The sequence below is a fragment of the Xenopus laevis genome, chromosome 1S, assembly GCF_017654675.1.
Source record: "Xenopus laevis strain J_2021 chromosome 1S, Xenopus_laevis_v10.1, whole genome shotgun sequence".
In the NCBI taxonomy this organism is placed as follows: domain Eukaryota; kingdom Metazoa; phylum Chordata; class Amphibia; order Anura; family Pipidae; genus Xenopus; species Xenopus laevis.
Window position 1 is genome coordinate 139,367,738 of NC_054372.1, and position 13,773 is coordinate 139,381,510.

Below are 13,773 nucleotides of genomic sequence, written 5' to 3' on the forward strand. Positions count from 1 at the left end.
GTGTAGTATTAGAAGTATAGGTATCATTGTATCATTTAAATGGCAGCAACATGTTCCTACTAGAGTTAACTGAGGTGAAAAAAAAAAAATATATATATATATATATATGTATATATATATATATATATAATATATAGCGATTGGTAGTATGGGAATGTCATTCAATGACAGTTGTTTAATGCACAGTGGGCTACTCCATATCCCTTGCTGTTTTTATATTAAATAAGGATTTTATATGTATCAAGACAATATAAAATGTACTAAACTGTTATGCACAATTTATTTTAATTCAGAGACCTTAAGCTTGAGAACTTGCTGATGGACCGGGATGGATTTGTGAAGATCGTGGATTTCGGCCTCAGCAAAAACAGTAAGTTTTAAAAACCATGCATTTGGTTTTACTGGTATAAAATCAGCTTTCAAGATCTGCAGTTTCCTTACAGTGTTTTTGTCCCCATGTTTTAGGATTTGGATACGACGATCGCACAAAGACCAAGTGTGGAACAAAGACTTACATGGCCCCCGAGATCTATATGAATATAGAATATGGCATGGCGGTTGACTGGTGGGCCCTTGGAATCGCCATATATGCTATGCTCATGTATGAGGTAAATACAATTCCTATGTCATCACCTACACTCAGAAATCCTGCTCATTGTCATAGTCTTATTTATCCAGCCTACATAGAAATGCTCATGGTGAAAAACTGGTTTAGTAACCTTAAAGCGGTGGTTCACCTTTTGGTTAACTTTTATTATAGAATGGTCCGTTCTAAGCAACTTTTCAATTGGTCTTTATTATTACATTTTTATAGTTTTTTCATTATTTTCCTTCTTCTAAATTGTTCCAGCTTTCAAATGGGGGTCACTAAAATAAACAAATGCTCTGTAAGGCTTCACATTTATTGTTATTGCTGCTTTTTATTACTCATCCATTCATGCAGGGCCTCTCCTATTCATATTCCAGTCTCTTATTCAAATCAGCGCATGGCCACTAGGTTAATTTGGACCCTAGCAACAGACTGCAGACATTACTGAATATCAAACGAAATAACTAAAAAAAACTATAAATAATAGAAAATGAAAACCAATTGCAAAGTGTCTCAGATTATCACTCTCTACATCATACTTAAGTTAACTCAATGGTGAACAACTCCTTTAAGCATAACTTCTCATACTCTCAGAATGAATACTATAGCATTGATGTTGGCACCTAATTTGACATTGTGATATGTATCTCAGAAAATGTGTTTACTAAATAAATAATTGTTTTCTATTGCAGTTACCATTCGACAACGAAGATCCGTTTGAGCTAGCAGAGAGCATCCTCTATGATGAGTTAGAGTTGCCAGAACATCTATCAGAGGATGTTTGTGAATTAATAAATGAAGTAAGTTGTCCCCAACACATCAGTAATCAGGAATGTGCTTTACTGGGTTATTATACATAAGGGGTTACATTATGTTTATGTAGTAACCATCTTAAAATGTGTATTTTGTTGTTAAGCCCATGTTGTCCCAATGGTCAAGATGTGAAACAATGAATACCCACTTGAGAAGGTGGGGGGTTATAATAACTGCTCACCCCCTGTATACAGAACTTGGGCTGATAGAAGAGAAGCAGCTAATGGGTGTAAAAATCTGAGCTTCATACTAAAGCCTTATGTAGTCTCTTTTTTCTGCCCAACCAGTGGGCTACTTGCTCTATAAGTCTACAGGACTCTGTAAGACTGCTAGTATTAATTGGATGGATCATTTATTCTTTTCTTTTCTTAAAAGTTAGTCATTTCATTTTAGAATATAAGACAGATACCAGCATTAACGTACATTAATCATGTTATAAAAATGATTTGTGTGTCTAATTTTTTAATATTTGTGTTTTTGCAGCTCTTAGAGAAGGATCCAGAATTTCGCCTGGGATCTGGTGAAACTGGTGCTGACATGGTTAAAGAGCACCCCTTCTTTAGAGTAAGTTTCTTTTGTACTTATCTTGAATTACAGACAGAAATATGTTAATAATTACCGTACTAATAAATCCTCAATGTTGCATTGTTTTATATAAATTTCTGCATCCTCTATATTCATTATAATCAATTGTTCCACCAATTCTAGAAGTTTTTGAAATAGACACTCATTGCATAATATGACCTTTCTTTCAGGATATGGACTGGAAAAAACTTGAAAACAGAAGAGTAAGGCCTCCATTTGTGCCAGCCAACCAAGGAAATTTGGAGAGCCTTAGGCAACCTGAATGCCGAGCTCCAGCATTGACACTTCCATCTATAGAGATACCATCGGAGCATCAAGAGGCATTCAGAGAATTTGATTTTACACCTGAATAAACATCAAATTAAAGGAGAAGGAAACCCCCTGGGCGTAAAAATCCCTCCCTCCTCCACCCTGGCCTACCTGTCCCCCAGGGCAAATGCCCCTAACTTGTTACTCACCTCTCTGCGCAGGTCCTGTCCACGGAGCTCACAGACGCCATCTTCTCCCAAGCGATCTTCTTCCTGGATTAATCAGCATCTTCTGGCGCATGCGCAGTAGGAGCATTTACCGGTACGGATCTACTGCGCATGCGCCGAATGTCACGAAATCGGAAAACTTTGTGACTTTTGGCGCATGCGCAGTATATCCGTACCGTAAATGCTCCTACTGCGCATGCGCCAAAAACGCCGGTCAAAGCAGGAAGAAGACCGTTTGGGAGAAGATGGTGCCTGTTAACTCCGTGGACAGGACCTGCACAGAGGGGTGAGTAACAAGTTAGGGGCATTTGCCCAGCAGGACAGGTAGGCCAGGGGGAGGAGGGAGGGGGGCAACACAGGGGAGGGTTTTTGCGGCCAGGGAATTTCCTTCTCCTTTAAAAGGACGGAATGGACGGGGAAGGTGGTGGGCCAGTCCATATCAATCTGAGAAGTGCCAGCCATATAATGGAAATATCAGGTCTCCCATCTCAGCAAGGTTAATAATATAAACTTCTAGATTTTGCAGGTTAATTCAAAATAAACAATCAAGTAAAATCTGCCACCAAGGTAAGAAACAATTCAATTCTATACCCACAATTTCCAATAGGCCCTCCCTCACATTTGTTTTATTTACTTTCTGGGGAGGCTGCAGTTTGGAAGATGTCAAGAAGAAGATATCAAGATGCACCTTGGAAGATGTCAAGAAGAAGCAATTGAAGATGGATTCAATCTTTCACCCACGATGAGGTATGAAAAGTATATTTAATCCTTCAACTGTTTTTTTTTTCCTGCCCAAAAAACAGCAATGCATAATGTATGACAATGATATCCCTTTAACAGATAGAATATGTATATAACAAAATCACCTAGAATATAAAACAACACTTTTTATTCGATCAACTCATGCGTTTACTTGCTCTTTTTGCAGATGTGAGACGGAGCGAGGAAAACCAGTTCAGCGAGAAATAATGTGGTCTCTATATGAAAAAGCTCTATTTGGAACCGGTCAAGAAAGAAGCTGCTGCCATTCCTGCCAAGCACCGGCAGGTGTTACTAACATACTGTAATACTAAGAGACTCCATACTGTGCATGTAATGTTAATTTTATGAATAATAACAAATAAAATGTGTTTTAAAAAAAGAAATTATTGTTGTATTTATTAGGGATGTTTGACAATGCACAGTAGACATCAAAACCAGTACAAAGTGTCTGCCAAGCTCCAAACAGGGGCAGAAGAGATGCCAATAGATTTGCAGGCCTTGATGTTGCTACGGTTCAGAGGAAATGCAAGTGTCAAAGTAGGGATTGGAGGCCACAAGATTTGGTTATTGGGATCTTGGTTATTGGGAAATCCTTGTATCCAGGACTTGGTTTGTTTTTTTTCTTTTTCATAGGATTTGGGTTTGGCTGAACCTGTAAAATCAAGTAACTTTTTAAAGCACTGAACTGAATGAGCTTCTATTAACAAACAATATTAGTATTCTGTTTAAGTACAGTACTCAGACCAATCAAATTATAGATCTGGTACATCCCCACTTACTTCTAAGATTGCCAGGGGATATACCAATATGGAAGGTTGACCTTCGGAATTTTGGGTTGGGCATTATTTATTTTATTGACCAGATATTAATGTGGTGAGGTGAATAGTGGGCCCTGGAGTTTGAGTTGGCTGCTTGAGTCTGGAGGGACTGAGTTGGTTGCTTTTAATTGGGTGGTTCACTTGTCAGTTAACATTTATTATGGCATTGAATGACTAATGCTAAACATCATTTCAATTGGCCTTAATTTTTTCTGACTTACCAGCTTTCAAATGAGGGTCATGCACCCCATCTAAAAACAAACGCTCTGTTATTGCTACATTATTATTCATATTTCTCTTAAGGCCTTTCATATTCATTTTCAGTGTCTTATTCAAATTAATTCATGTTGCTAGGGTAATATGGACACTAGCAACCAGATTGCTGAAATTGCTAGAAAATTAAATAACTCAAAACCTTCAAATAATAGTAAATGAAAACCAATTGTCTCAGAATATCACTCACTATATTATATTAAAAGTTAATTTACAGGTGAACAACCCCTTTAATGGCTTGTGTCTAGACAGCTTACACATAAACAGCAGATATTTGGAGAGAGATAGACAGTGATATTTGGTATATTTGGAACTGTGCCTATAACTGCTTATCCAATATACTGTAACTGGCTAAATGAGTATTTCAATATCACTCTGCCCTACCATCTTTCTGTACATAAGGCTGATCCCAGCAGGAGTCACATTGCACAGCTGCTTAAGCTGCAGGGAACTGAGGGCTTCCCTATACAGAGGTCAACATGGTCAAAAAAAAATATTTAAAAAAGGCATCAAGAAAAACAAACAAAAGACTGGACACCACTAGTAAAAGTAGATTGAATACGTCAGATACACAGTAGTTAGCAGGGCTGTGATTGGGCAGCTGCTCAGGAAGGGTAACTACAAGCACATGATGGTTCCTGGGAAATATAATGATTTCATATACCCTAATAAGGCTTCTGTGCATTCTAGTATCTTATTTAACATGTCGTTACTGCAGAACAACAGGTTAGTGAATGAATCATAAGGGCAACCTGTAAATTACCCACCGTTGCCCAGGATCCCCAATTAACTGACAGATATTGGCATTTACATGGCTTTTTTAGCAGGAAAAATATGAGCATCAGTGGGTAGTTTAAAACGATAGACAAAAGGTTCCTGTACAAAGTGTCTCCAGTTTTGTTCTGGCAGGACATTGAATGATTGAATGATTTTATGCATTTTCTGAAGTAAAAGCTTCCCAACAGCAAGTAAAATGATTCAAGCTTTCATGTACATACACTCACTTAAAGGGAATTTTAGCACTATTGATTATCAGAATTAAACCTCTGTTTCCTCATGTAGTACAGCTGCAAACTATAAGTGCAGAGCTAAAGGTACATCTGCCCATTTTGGGTATTGGTATCGGTGTTTCCCATTGTCCATGTACATTGAAGGTGCACAGCCATGCCCCCATCTAGGAACACATCGTACCCTGAATATTTATACAGAAGCTGAGAAACACCCATGTGGGCATGCATAGCCTTACCGTATACACTGAACATTCCCATTTCCACCTATAGGGAGAATGTAGCCAATACCTCCCTGTGCCACAGTATTGTCTGGACATCCCAATGATCTGTGCACAGCAAAGCTACACACCCAATGTTACAGAAGTGACATAATTGCCATGCCTTTAATATAATGATTTTCATTGGTTGAAATAAAAATGTACATGCCTAGAGGAGAAAATGTTGCAAAAAAAAATATTGCTCTCCTAGAAAGCAAATACTGTCCAGTTCCATAGGTAGTGTCACCCAGATTCCCTCTGCATAATGGGAAGCAAAGGGAAAAGCCTGCAGCTTCTATAAGAAATGAGTCTCATTTTCTGCTTGATTATTTCTGATGAAATTAAGTACAGCTGCCCAGAACCCACTGAGCATGTGCAGTGCCAATTAAACTCAAAAGATAGCCTAACAAGATCCCAGATGGTGACCTTCTGTGGACAAGGCCTGGATCAGTACTGTTACAGGGCTGCTGCAGGACCTCCCTGCTAGTAATTTCAGTATAAAAAAATACATTATTACTATTATTCATTTGTAGGCTTCAGTTCTCCTTTAAAAGCCATCAAAAAGAGGCTGATCTCCCATGGAAATCTGGTTGCCTGCCCAAAGCCACAGGGTTTAAAGCTCACCAAATCAACAAAGGAAACCTTTCCATTATTATTGTAGTTTCTAAATTCTAATGACAGCCAATTGGCCACACGGGTCAGTTTTCTGGATACTAGAACATTTGTGCACTCCATACATAATCATCCATGGGACACAAATGCTCTAGTATCCAGAAAACTGACCCTTGAGGGCTTATTACACTGGTATTGCACTGATTTGAACCATGGCATCAGCTTATCAACTTTGGTGGAGTTGCACTAGAAGTTCATGGGCTAAATGAATCTTTAGGGGAGGACAGACGTACAGAAAGGATCATGTAGTGTGGGGGGAGCAGGGATGGGGGACTGTATAGGGCAGTGGGTAGGGGGTTTTATTTTTGGGGGTTAAGTTCTCCTTTAACAGCCCCACTTGCAGTGTCATTTATAAAATCATGGGATTGCCATTAAGAACACATATACTGAATGTAATGTAGTGGAATGTATGTAATGGGCACTCGTTCATTTCTTCTGTCATTTCCATTTTCATGGTTTCTGCATGGTTTGGAGGGTTTTCTGTGGGTGCATTTTTTTGTTTACTGCCTACATTGTCTCAGAAATAAATACAGTCATTAGCACGCCTTTATACGTTTAGCATTTTCTTTAACTCAGGTGAAAACAGAAGCAGGCTCACATATTGTATGTATTAAAAGTGCCTTTCATAAAATCTTATTGCCTGACATGTTTTGCCCTAAGAGCACAGAACAGCAGCTTAATATTGATTCCCTTGTGAGAAGTAACAATAGGCACACTATATCAGTCTGGCCAGGGGGTTCTGGTTGGAATGAAAGGGACATACCATATAAGTCATGCAGGTGGGGGGGGCATACAGGAGCTGTACAGGGGGGAGGGTGAGAGTTCACAGAGATCCATTCCAGTCCCAGTCTAATGATACTTTGTACATGTGACAATGTAAATGCCTTGTCAGTCCTACATGTATACTTTTACATTCTGGATAATAGGGCCCATGACTGTACTAGTAATGATGTACTGTATCCAGTGCTCTATCAAAGCCTATTTTGCACAATGGGCACTAAGGAACCTTGCACTTTGCCAGTGATAAAAGACTGGCATGATCTTTATCAAATATGGAAATGGGGAAACACATGGTGGATTATTACAACTAACATAATAAGAAGTCTCAGGAACAAAAGCTTGGAAATGGTTTATTATTCAAGGGATGCAGATTTGCAGAATATTGGGGAAGTCTGTCACCTCCTAGTCCATGCTATAGTGAGAATATAATATATATAGTTATGGGATCCATTATATGGAAACCCATTATGCAGAAAACTAAGATTTAATTCTTATTGGAAGCACAGCCAGCCTATTGGGTATATTTAATGTTTACATGATTTTCTAGTAGACTTAAGATATGAGGATTTATGGAAAGATCCGTTATCTGGAAAGCCCCAGGTCCCGAGCATTCTCGTAATAAATTTAGTTAGTTTAGTAAATGTTTGTGGGCCCATCTTTGAAGCATAATGTCTATATCAGGGGTCCCCAACCTTTTTTTACCCGTGAGCCACATTCAAAAATAAAGAGTTGAGGAGCACCACAGGCATGCAAAAACTTCCTGGGGTGCCAAATAAGGACTATAATTGGCTATTTGATGGCCCCTATGTCAGCTGGAAGCCTACAGGAGGCTCTGTTTGGCAGTACATCTGTTTTTTATGCAACCAAAACTTGCCTCCTAGCCTGGAATTCAAAAATAAGTACCTCCTTTGATGTCACTAGGAGCAACATCCAAAGGGTTAGTGAGCAAAATGTTGCTCGCGAGCTACTGGTTGGGGATCACTGGTCTATATAATCCAAATCCTTTTTTGATTTTTAAGAATATAAAATATTTTGCACCTGTTTTCAGTGTTGTGGGGCTAATTATAGGTTATCACCCCAACGTCTAATTGGCCACAAAAAGCAAAGAATCAAAAGGTTTTATTCAATTATCCCTTGTGTTATTTGGCGTGCCCTGTATGAGAAAAGGCTGGGCAGGAGCTTGTGTGGGAGCAATATATTTTATGAATGGTGTCAATACATGGCCAATGCATGGTCTATTTTTGCACTTTATAATGAACCCTTTGGTCTCTGAACTATTATAAAAGTGGGTGCTATAACCCTGGGTGATTGAATCCAGCTCTAATACAAAATATGTATATATTTATAAAAATATGTTAAGGCAATAGAGATTTGCAGGGCTATAACTACAGGTCATAGTGAGGGACTGAGAGATAAGAGAACTGTAACAAGATGGTCTGGGATCTGTTATCCTGAATGCTTAGGACCTGGGGTTTTTCAAATAAAGGATCTTTTTCAAATAGAGGATCTTTCCTTTATACGGATCACTGTGCCTTAATGAAGAGACTTGGTCTCTGAGGAAGTGCGTAGACAAGAAACGCGTCAGACCTCGGACACTTGTTTCTATATCAAATGTATTAAATAAAATATATATCCTTTTAACTTGAACTTTTGAGTTGGCGATATCTCACAAACTGCAGGCTTTCGACAATTCAAAATTATACTTAAGCAATTATTATATTATCTATATACTGTACTGTATATATCAATAATTCAATAAATTATTAATACAGAAGATTAAAAATTAATTCCCCCCAGAAACAATGGTTTCCCTAGCAGTAGCCCGAAAAAGTGTCCAGGCTGCTAAAATACTAGTGGCAACCCTTAATTCTGATCTGATCATTTGCAGTTTATTCCATAACAGAAAATTTTTCACTGTTCAAGAAGTGATCTGAATGTGTGTAATGGACAATTCTAAGCAGCTTATCAACTGGTTGTCACTAGTTGCTTTTTAAAGTTTTTAAATGATTTGCCTTCTTCTTACTCTTTCCAGCTTTCAAATATCACTAATGAAATATAAAAACAGATCTGTAAGGCTACAAATGAATTGTTATTACTACTTTTTATTACTCCTCTTTCTGTTCAGGCCCTATCCTGTTCATATTCCAGTCTCTTATTAAAATCAATCCATTGTTGCTAGGGTAATTTGGACACTAGCAACCAAATTGCAAACTGGACAGCTGATGGATAAAATGCTAAATAGCTCAAAAACCACAAATATAAACCAATTGTAAGTTGTCTTACAATATTGTTCTTTCCATAACACTAAAAGTTAGCTCAAAAGTGAACAACTCCTTAAATGTATAATTCACAGATGGCAGAACATTTCTTTTCATAGAGAAATGGGAGCATGTGTGCGTGTGTGTCAAGTGTGAAACCTTCTTCAGCTGTTCATTTACACTCATATACACCTCACACACCTATAATACACACACCTATAAATAGTTGATTCAAGTACATACTGTATAATTATTGGAATATTCTTTAATATAACAAACTAATGGTGACTTTGGGTCCCTGTCTGCCATGCTTTTTTAATAGCAGAACACCAAAAAAACTCCTTAACTGCCTCCTAGAGTACTAAAAATGTGATGGACCAACCCAGATTCCCTCATTGCCATTGTTCTTAGATGGTGATTCTATATCCATTTTATAAACTGTATACATTTGCCGCATGCCTTCTTTTATACAGGATACATCTTGTAATGCTCGACACATGTTTAAAGGAGAATTCAACCCTGTGGGAAAAAAACCCCGTACCCCCACCCCAGGTAGACCTCCCTCCCTCCTCCCCCCAGGCTAACTATCCCCCTTGGGAAATGCCCCATATTTTATACTTACTCCTTGGTGCAGATTCTGCCAGCGGAGTTCCACACATCCATCTTCCGGGTCCTCAGTAAGCTAACTGAGAGATCGGTATGTCGGTGCATGTGCAGTTGGAGCAATTTGCTGGTTCTCGACAACTGCGCATGTGGCGAAATTAACGGAGATTGCTGATCTCCCAGTCAGCTTACTGAGGAACCAGAAGATAGATGCGTGGAACTCCGCTGGCAGAATCTGCACCGGGGGGTAAGTATAAAGTATGGGGCATCTCCCCAGGGGGAAGACAGGTGGGGGGGAGGAGGGAGGGGGGGTCTACCTGGGGTGGGGGAACGGGGTTTTTTTCCCACAGGGTTGAATTCTCCTTTAAAGGTCAAATTCACCTTACAGTTAGGTTGCCACCTTTTCTGCAAAAAAATACCGGCCTTCTTATATATGTATCTTTTATTCCTATTAATAACATTGGGATCAGCCAACATTTTTAGCCGGCCAGGCTGGTAAAATACCGGCTAGGTGGCCGAAGAAAAAAAAAGCACCAGTGCTGTACAATTTATACATTAAATCAGTGATCCCCAACCAGTGGCTCATAAGCAACATGTTGCTCTCAGTGGCCGCCAAGCTGGTGCTTCATTGGGAATTCCTGGCTTAAAGTCAAGCATTTAAAAAAACAGGTGTACTGCCAAACAGAGCCTCCAGTAGCCTGCAAGTCCACATAGAGGCTACTAATACCCAATCACATCCCTTATTTGGAAACCCCAGGTACTTTTTGCATGCTTCTGTTGCTCTCCAACATCATTGTATACTTGAATGTAGCTCAGGAGTAAGTGTAAGAAAGGTTGGGGACCCCTGATGTATCAGGTCTGAGAACCAGAATGACGTCAAGGCACTGGTAGGCAAAGGGTTAAAATCCCATTGGGGAGCCCCCTTATGCCTTATAATCAAAATGATTATGGCCTTAGTTATTACATATGCATCAGTAATACTAATTGATTGGGTGGTTTGTATTTATTAAGCTTGTATGACTAGTAGGCTAAATTCAATTGAACTCCCTGCATTTTGAGTCATGGCAGACACGTGTTCATACAAGTGGTTCTTTGCTATTCAGATAACACATTTTAAGTATACTTGCCCTGATTCAGGTGGATATTTAGACGGTATCGATAGATTTGCAGCACTACACAAAGATCTGCTTTATACTGTACAGTGGTTAATGGCATACAATACCACAGACCACTGACCCTTGTAGGGGAATGTAGGGCATTTAATATGTTTCTCTGACAGAATGTGACATGGGGTGACCCTTGCCCTGTAGGAGGGAGGAATTCTCTCAATGCTTTTGTGATATTATAGGACATCCTTCAATAAAAAGGGTGAAATCATCAGGAGCTTGACTATTCGTGCTCCACCTGAGTGGCAGATGGTAGTGCTGAGGTCCAGAGGCAGGACATTCTATCCTTTGATGTGTCCTATCTTATTTGAGTTTCAAGTTGGTATGTTAAATGTATTGTTGTCTCTTCTGCTACTGAATGATAACATGATTCCCAGCATTGTCACTTCAAAGAATAATTTGCCGTCATTATACTAAATTCTGTTATTCAATAAACTTCCTGTTTATGATTAAGAATCACTGGCACCTGGGTGACCAGGGTTGAGGGCAAGTTGAGGTTAAAGTACAGTGACCTCTGTTTAGAGTTAGGGAGAGTACATCTGTGCATGTACAAATAGTGTTCCAGTAATAGTCATAAACCCTGTACTAGCCCAAAGCAACCACTGAATGTTAGCTTTTAAAACAAGTGGCCCAATAAATGCCAAGTGCTGATTGTTTTCTTTGGGTCTTTATCCACTCACACTGAGCTACAATCACTTGCCTATAAATTAATGGATAACTTGTACATCTCAGCCTAAGTCAGCAGTCATGAGAAAAGTGCACTCAGACAGCTTTAATCAGATACATATACAGAATACTTTGTGTTGTGGTGAAGAATTTAGCTGTTTATTAAGGCTAGGGACAACATTCTGCCATGAGTCTCCAGTTACACAAGCTGTGCACAACTGAACTAGTGACTTGCATATTTTTCATGGTGAAAACAATGAGGATAGAACCAATACTAAAGGGGTTATTCATAAAAATCCGAAAATATCTAATTCATTTTCTGAAATCCGCATGTGTTATTTCCCCTTATTTATCAATACATTTTCCAGTTGGAAAAAAAATGAAAAAATCTTGAAAAAATTTCAGATTTTCTTTCCAGATTTTTGCCTAAAAACCACAAAATCTTCAGAATATTGCACGAAACCCAGCACAGATCGGGATATCTTTGGGACTTCTCTCACTGACTTATATACAACCTTGGCAGATCTTGGATTCAGACTTTTTCCGACTTTAATATCGGGGTACATTAAATCCTGAAAAATATGATGTTTTTTTTTACTAAAAATTCAGATTTTATAGTAAAAAAAACATTTGGAATTCGGACTTAAATAAATAACCCCCTTAATAAATATTTGGCGGGTATTCTGCAGTTAAGGGATACTTAGGTCACATAATTACCCCCATTTGTTAATGACTTACTTTTGATTTCATATGTATTTATTTGTAACACAGCAAATGTGCCTGTTCTGCATCAGCTAGCATTCTTATCTCATATCTCATTTATATTGCTGCCATACGGCAAGACAAGACTGCAATTTTTCTTGCTATAACGGAAGTATAAATAATTATAAGTACACAAATAACACAGCTATAAAGTTTAAAGATTATTAGATATTTGTTTAGGAATAAGTAAGCATGTTTTATTCTGCCAATAGTAAACTTGTGACAGAGATGACACATATACACAAAGCTGTAACACCTCTTTCCTCATAGGGATAAACTACTCATATGACATCTTCATATGCCTTAGAATCAGTTTCCACAAACCAGGTATTTCATTTGTCTTTACTTTTACAGACAATTCGCATGAGTTGTTTAAGCAAAAATAAATATCACATTGAAACACACCTTTAATAACTACAAACAAAATATACATTACCGATATATCACAATATGGAATTCAACAAAATACAAAAAGGCTAATGAAAAGGTTTTCTGAATAATTCGATTTCTCATCAGTGTACAAAGGGGAAAGAAGAGTGAGAGACAAAATCATTCTGTTCTCCCACTTACCCCTTAAGAGGGAGAGGGGGACAAAAAACAAACCTTAGGAACACATGCCTGACAAACACACTTATACTGAAAAAAAAGAGAACTTAGTCCTATTAACACATACAGACATATGAAAAAGTTTGGGAAAACTTTTAATTCTTTGGAGTTTTATTTATCATTGGCTGAGCTTTCAAAATAGCAATTTCCTTTTAATATATAACATGCCTTATGGAAACAGTAGTATTTCAGCAGTAACATAAAGTTTATTGGATTAACAGAAAATATGCAATATGCATCACAACAAAATTAGGTGCATAAATGTGGGCACCCCAACAGAGATATTACATCAATACTTAGTTGAGCCTCCTTTTGCAACTGTAACAGCATCTAGATGCCTCCTATAGCCTTTGATGAGTGGATTCTGGATGCCGGTATTTTTGATCATTCGTCCATACAAAATCTCTCCAGTTCAGTTAAATTTGATGGCTGCCAAGAACGGACAGCCTGCTTCAAATCATCCCATAGATTTTCCATGATATTCAAGTCCGGGATATTGTTTAGGGTCATTGTCTCGTTGGAATATCCAACCCCTGTGTAACTTCGACTTTGTGACTGATGTTTAAACATTATCCTGAAGAATTTATTGATATTGGGTTGAATTCATCTGACCTTCTACTTGAACAAGGGCCCAGTCCCTGAACTACACAGCCCCACAGCATGATTGTCTTGGAATG

At 38.4% G+C, this 13,773-nt stretch overlaps 1 protein-coding gene across 1 annotated transcript; it reads left to right on the forward strand.

The window, feature by feature from the left end:
- The first annotated feature begins 201 nt into the window (after positions 1 to 201).
- On the forward strand, positions 202 to 2,410 carry LOC108706035 (putative serine/threonine-protein kinase PRKY). Its single transcript, XM_041577716.1, has 4 exons — positions 202 to 370; positions 466 to 608; positions 1,282 to 1,966; positions 2,158 to 2,410. The coding sequence occupies exons 1-3, from the start codon at positions 319 to 321 to the stop codon at positions 1,447 to 1,449; spliced, it is 363 nt and encodes a 120-aa protein (XP_041433650.1). The 5' UTR covers positions 202 to 318; the 3' UTR covers positions 1,450 to 1,966; positions 2,158 to 2,410.
- The last annotated feature ends 11,363 nt before the right edge of the window (positions 2,411 to 13,773 follow it).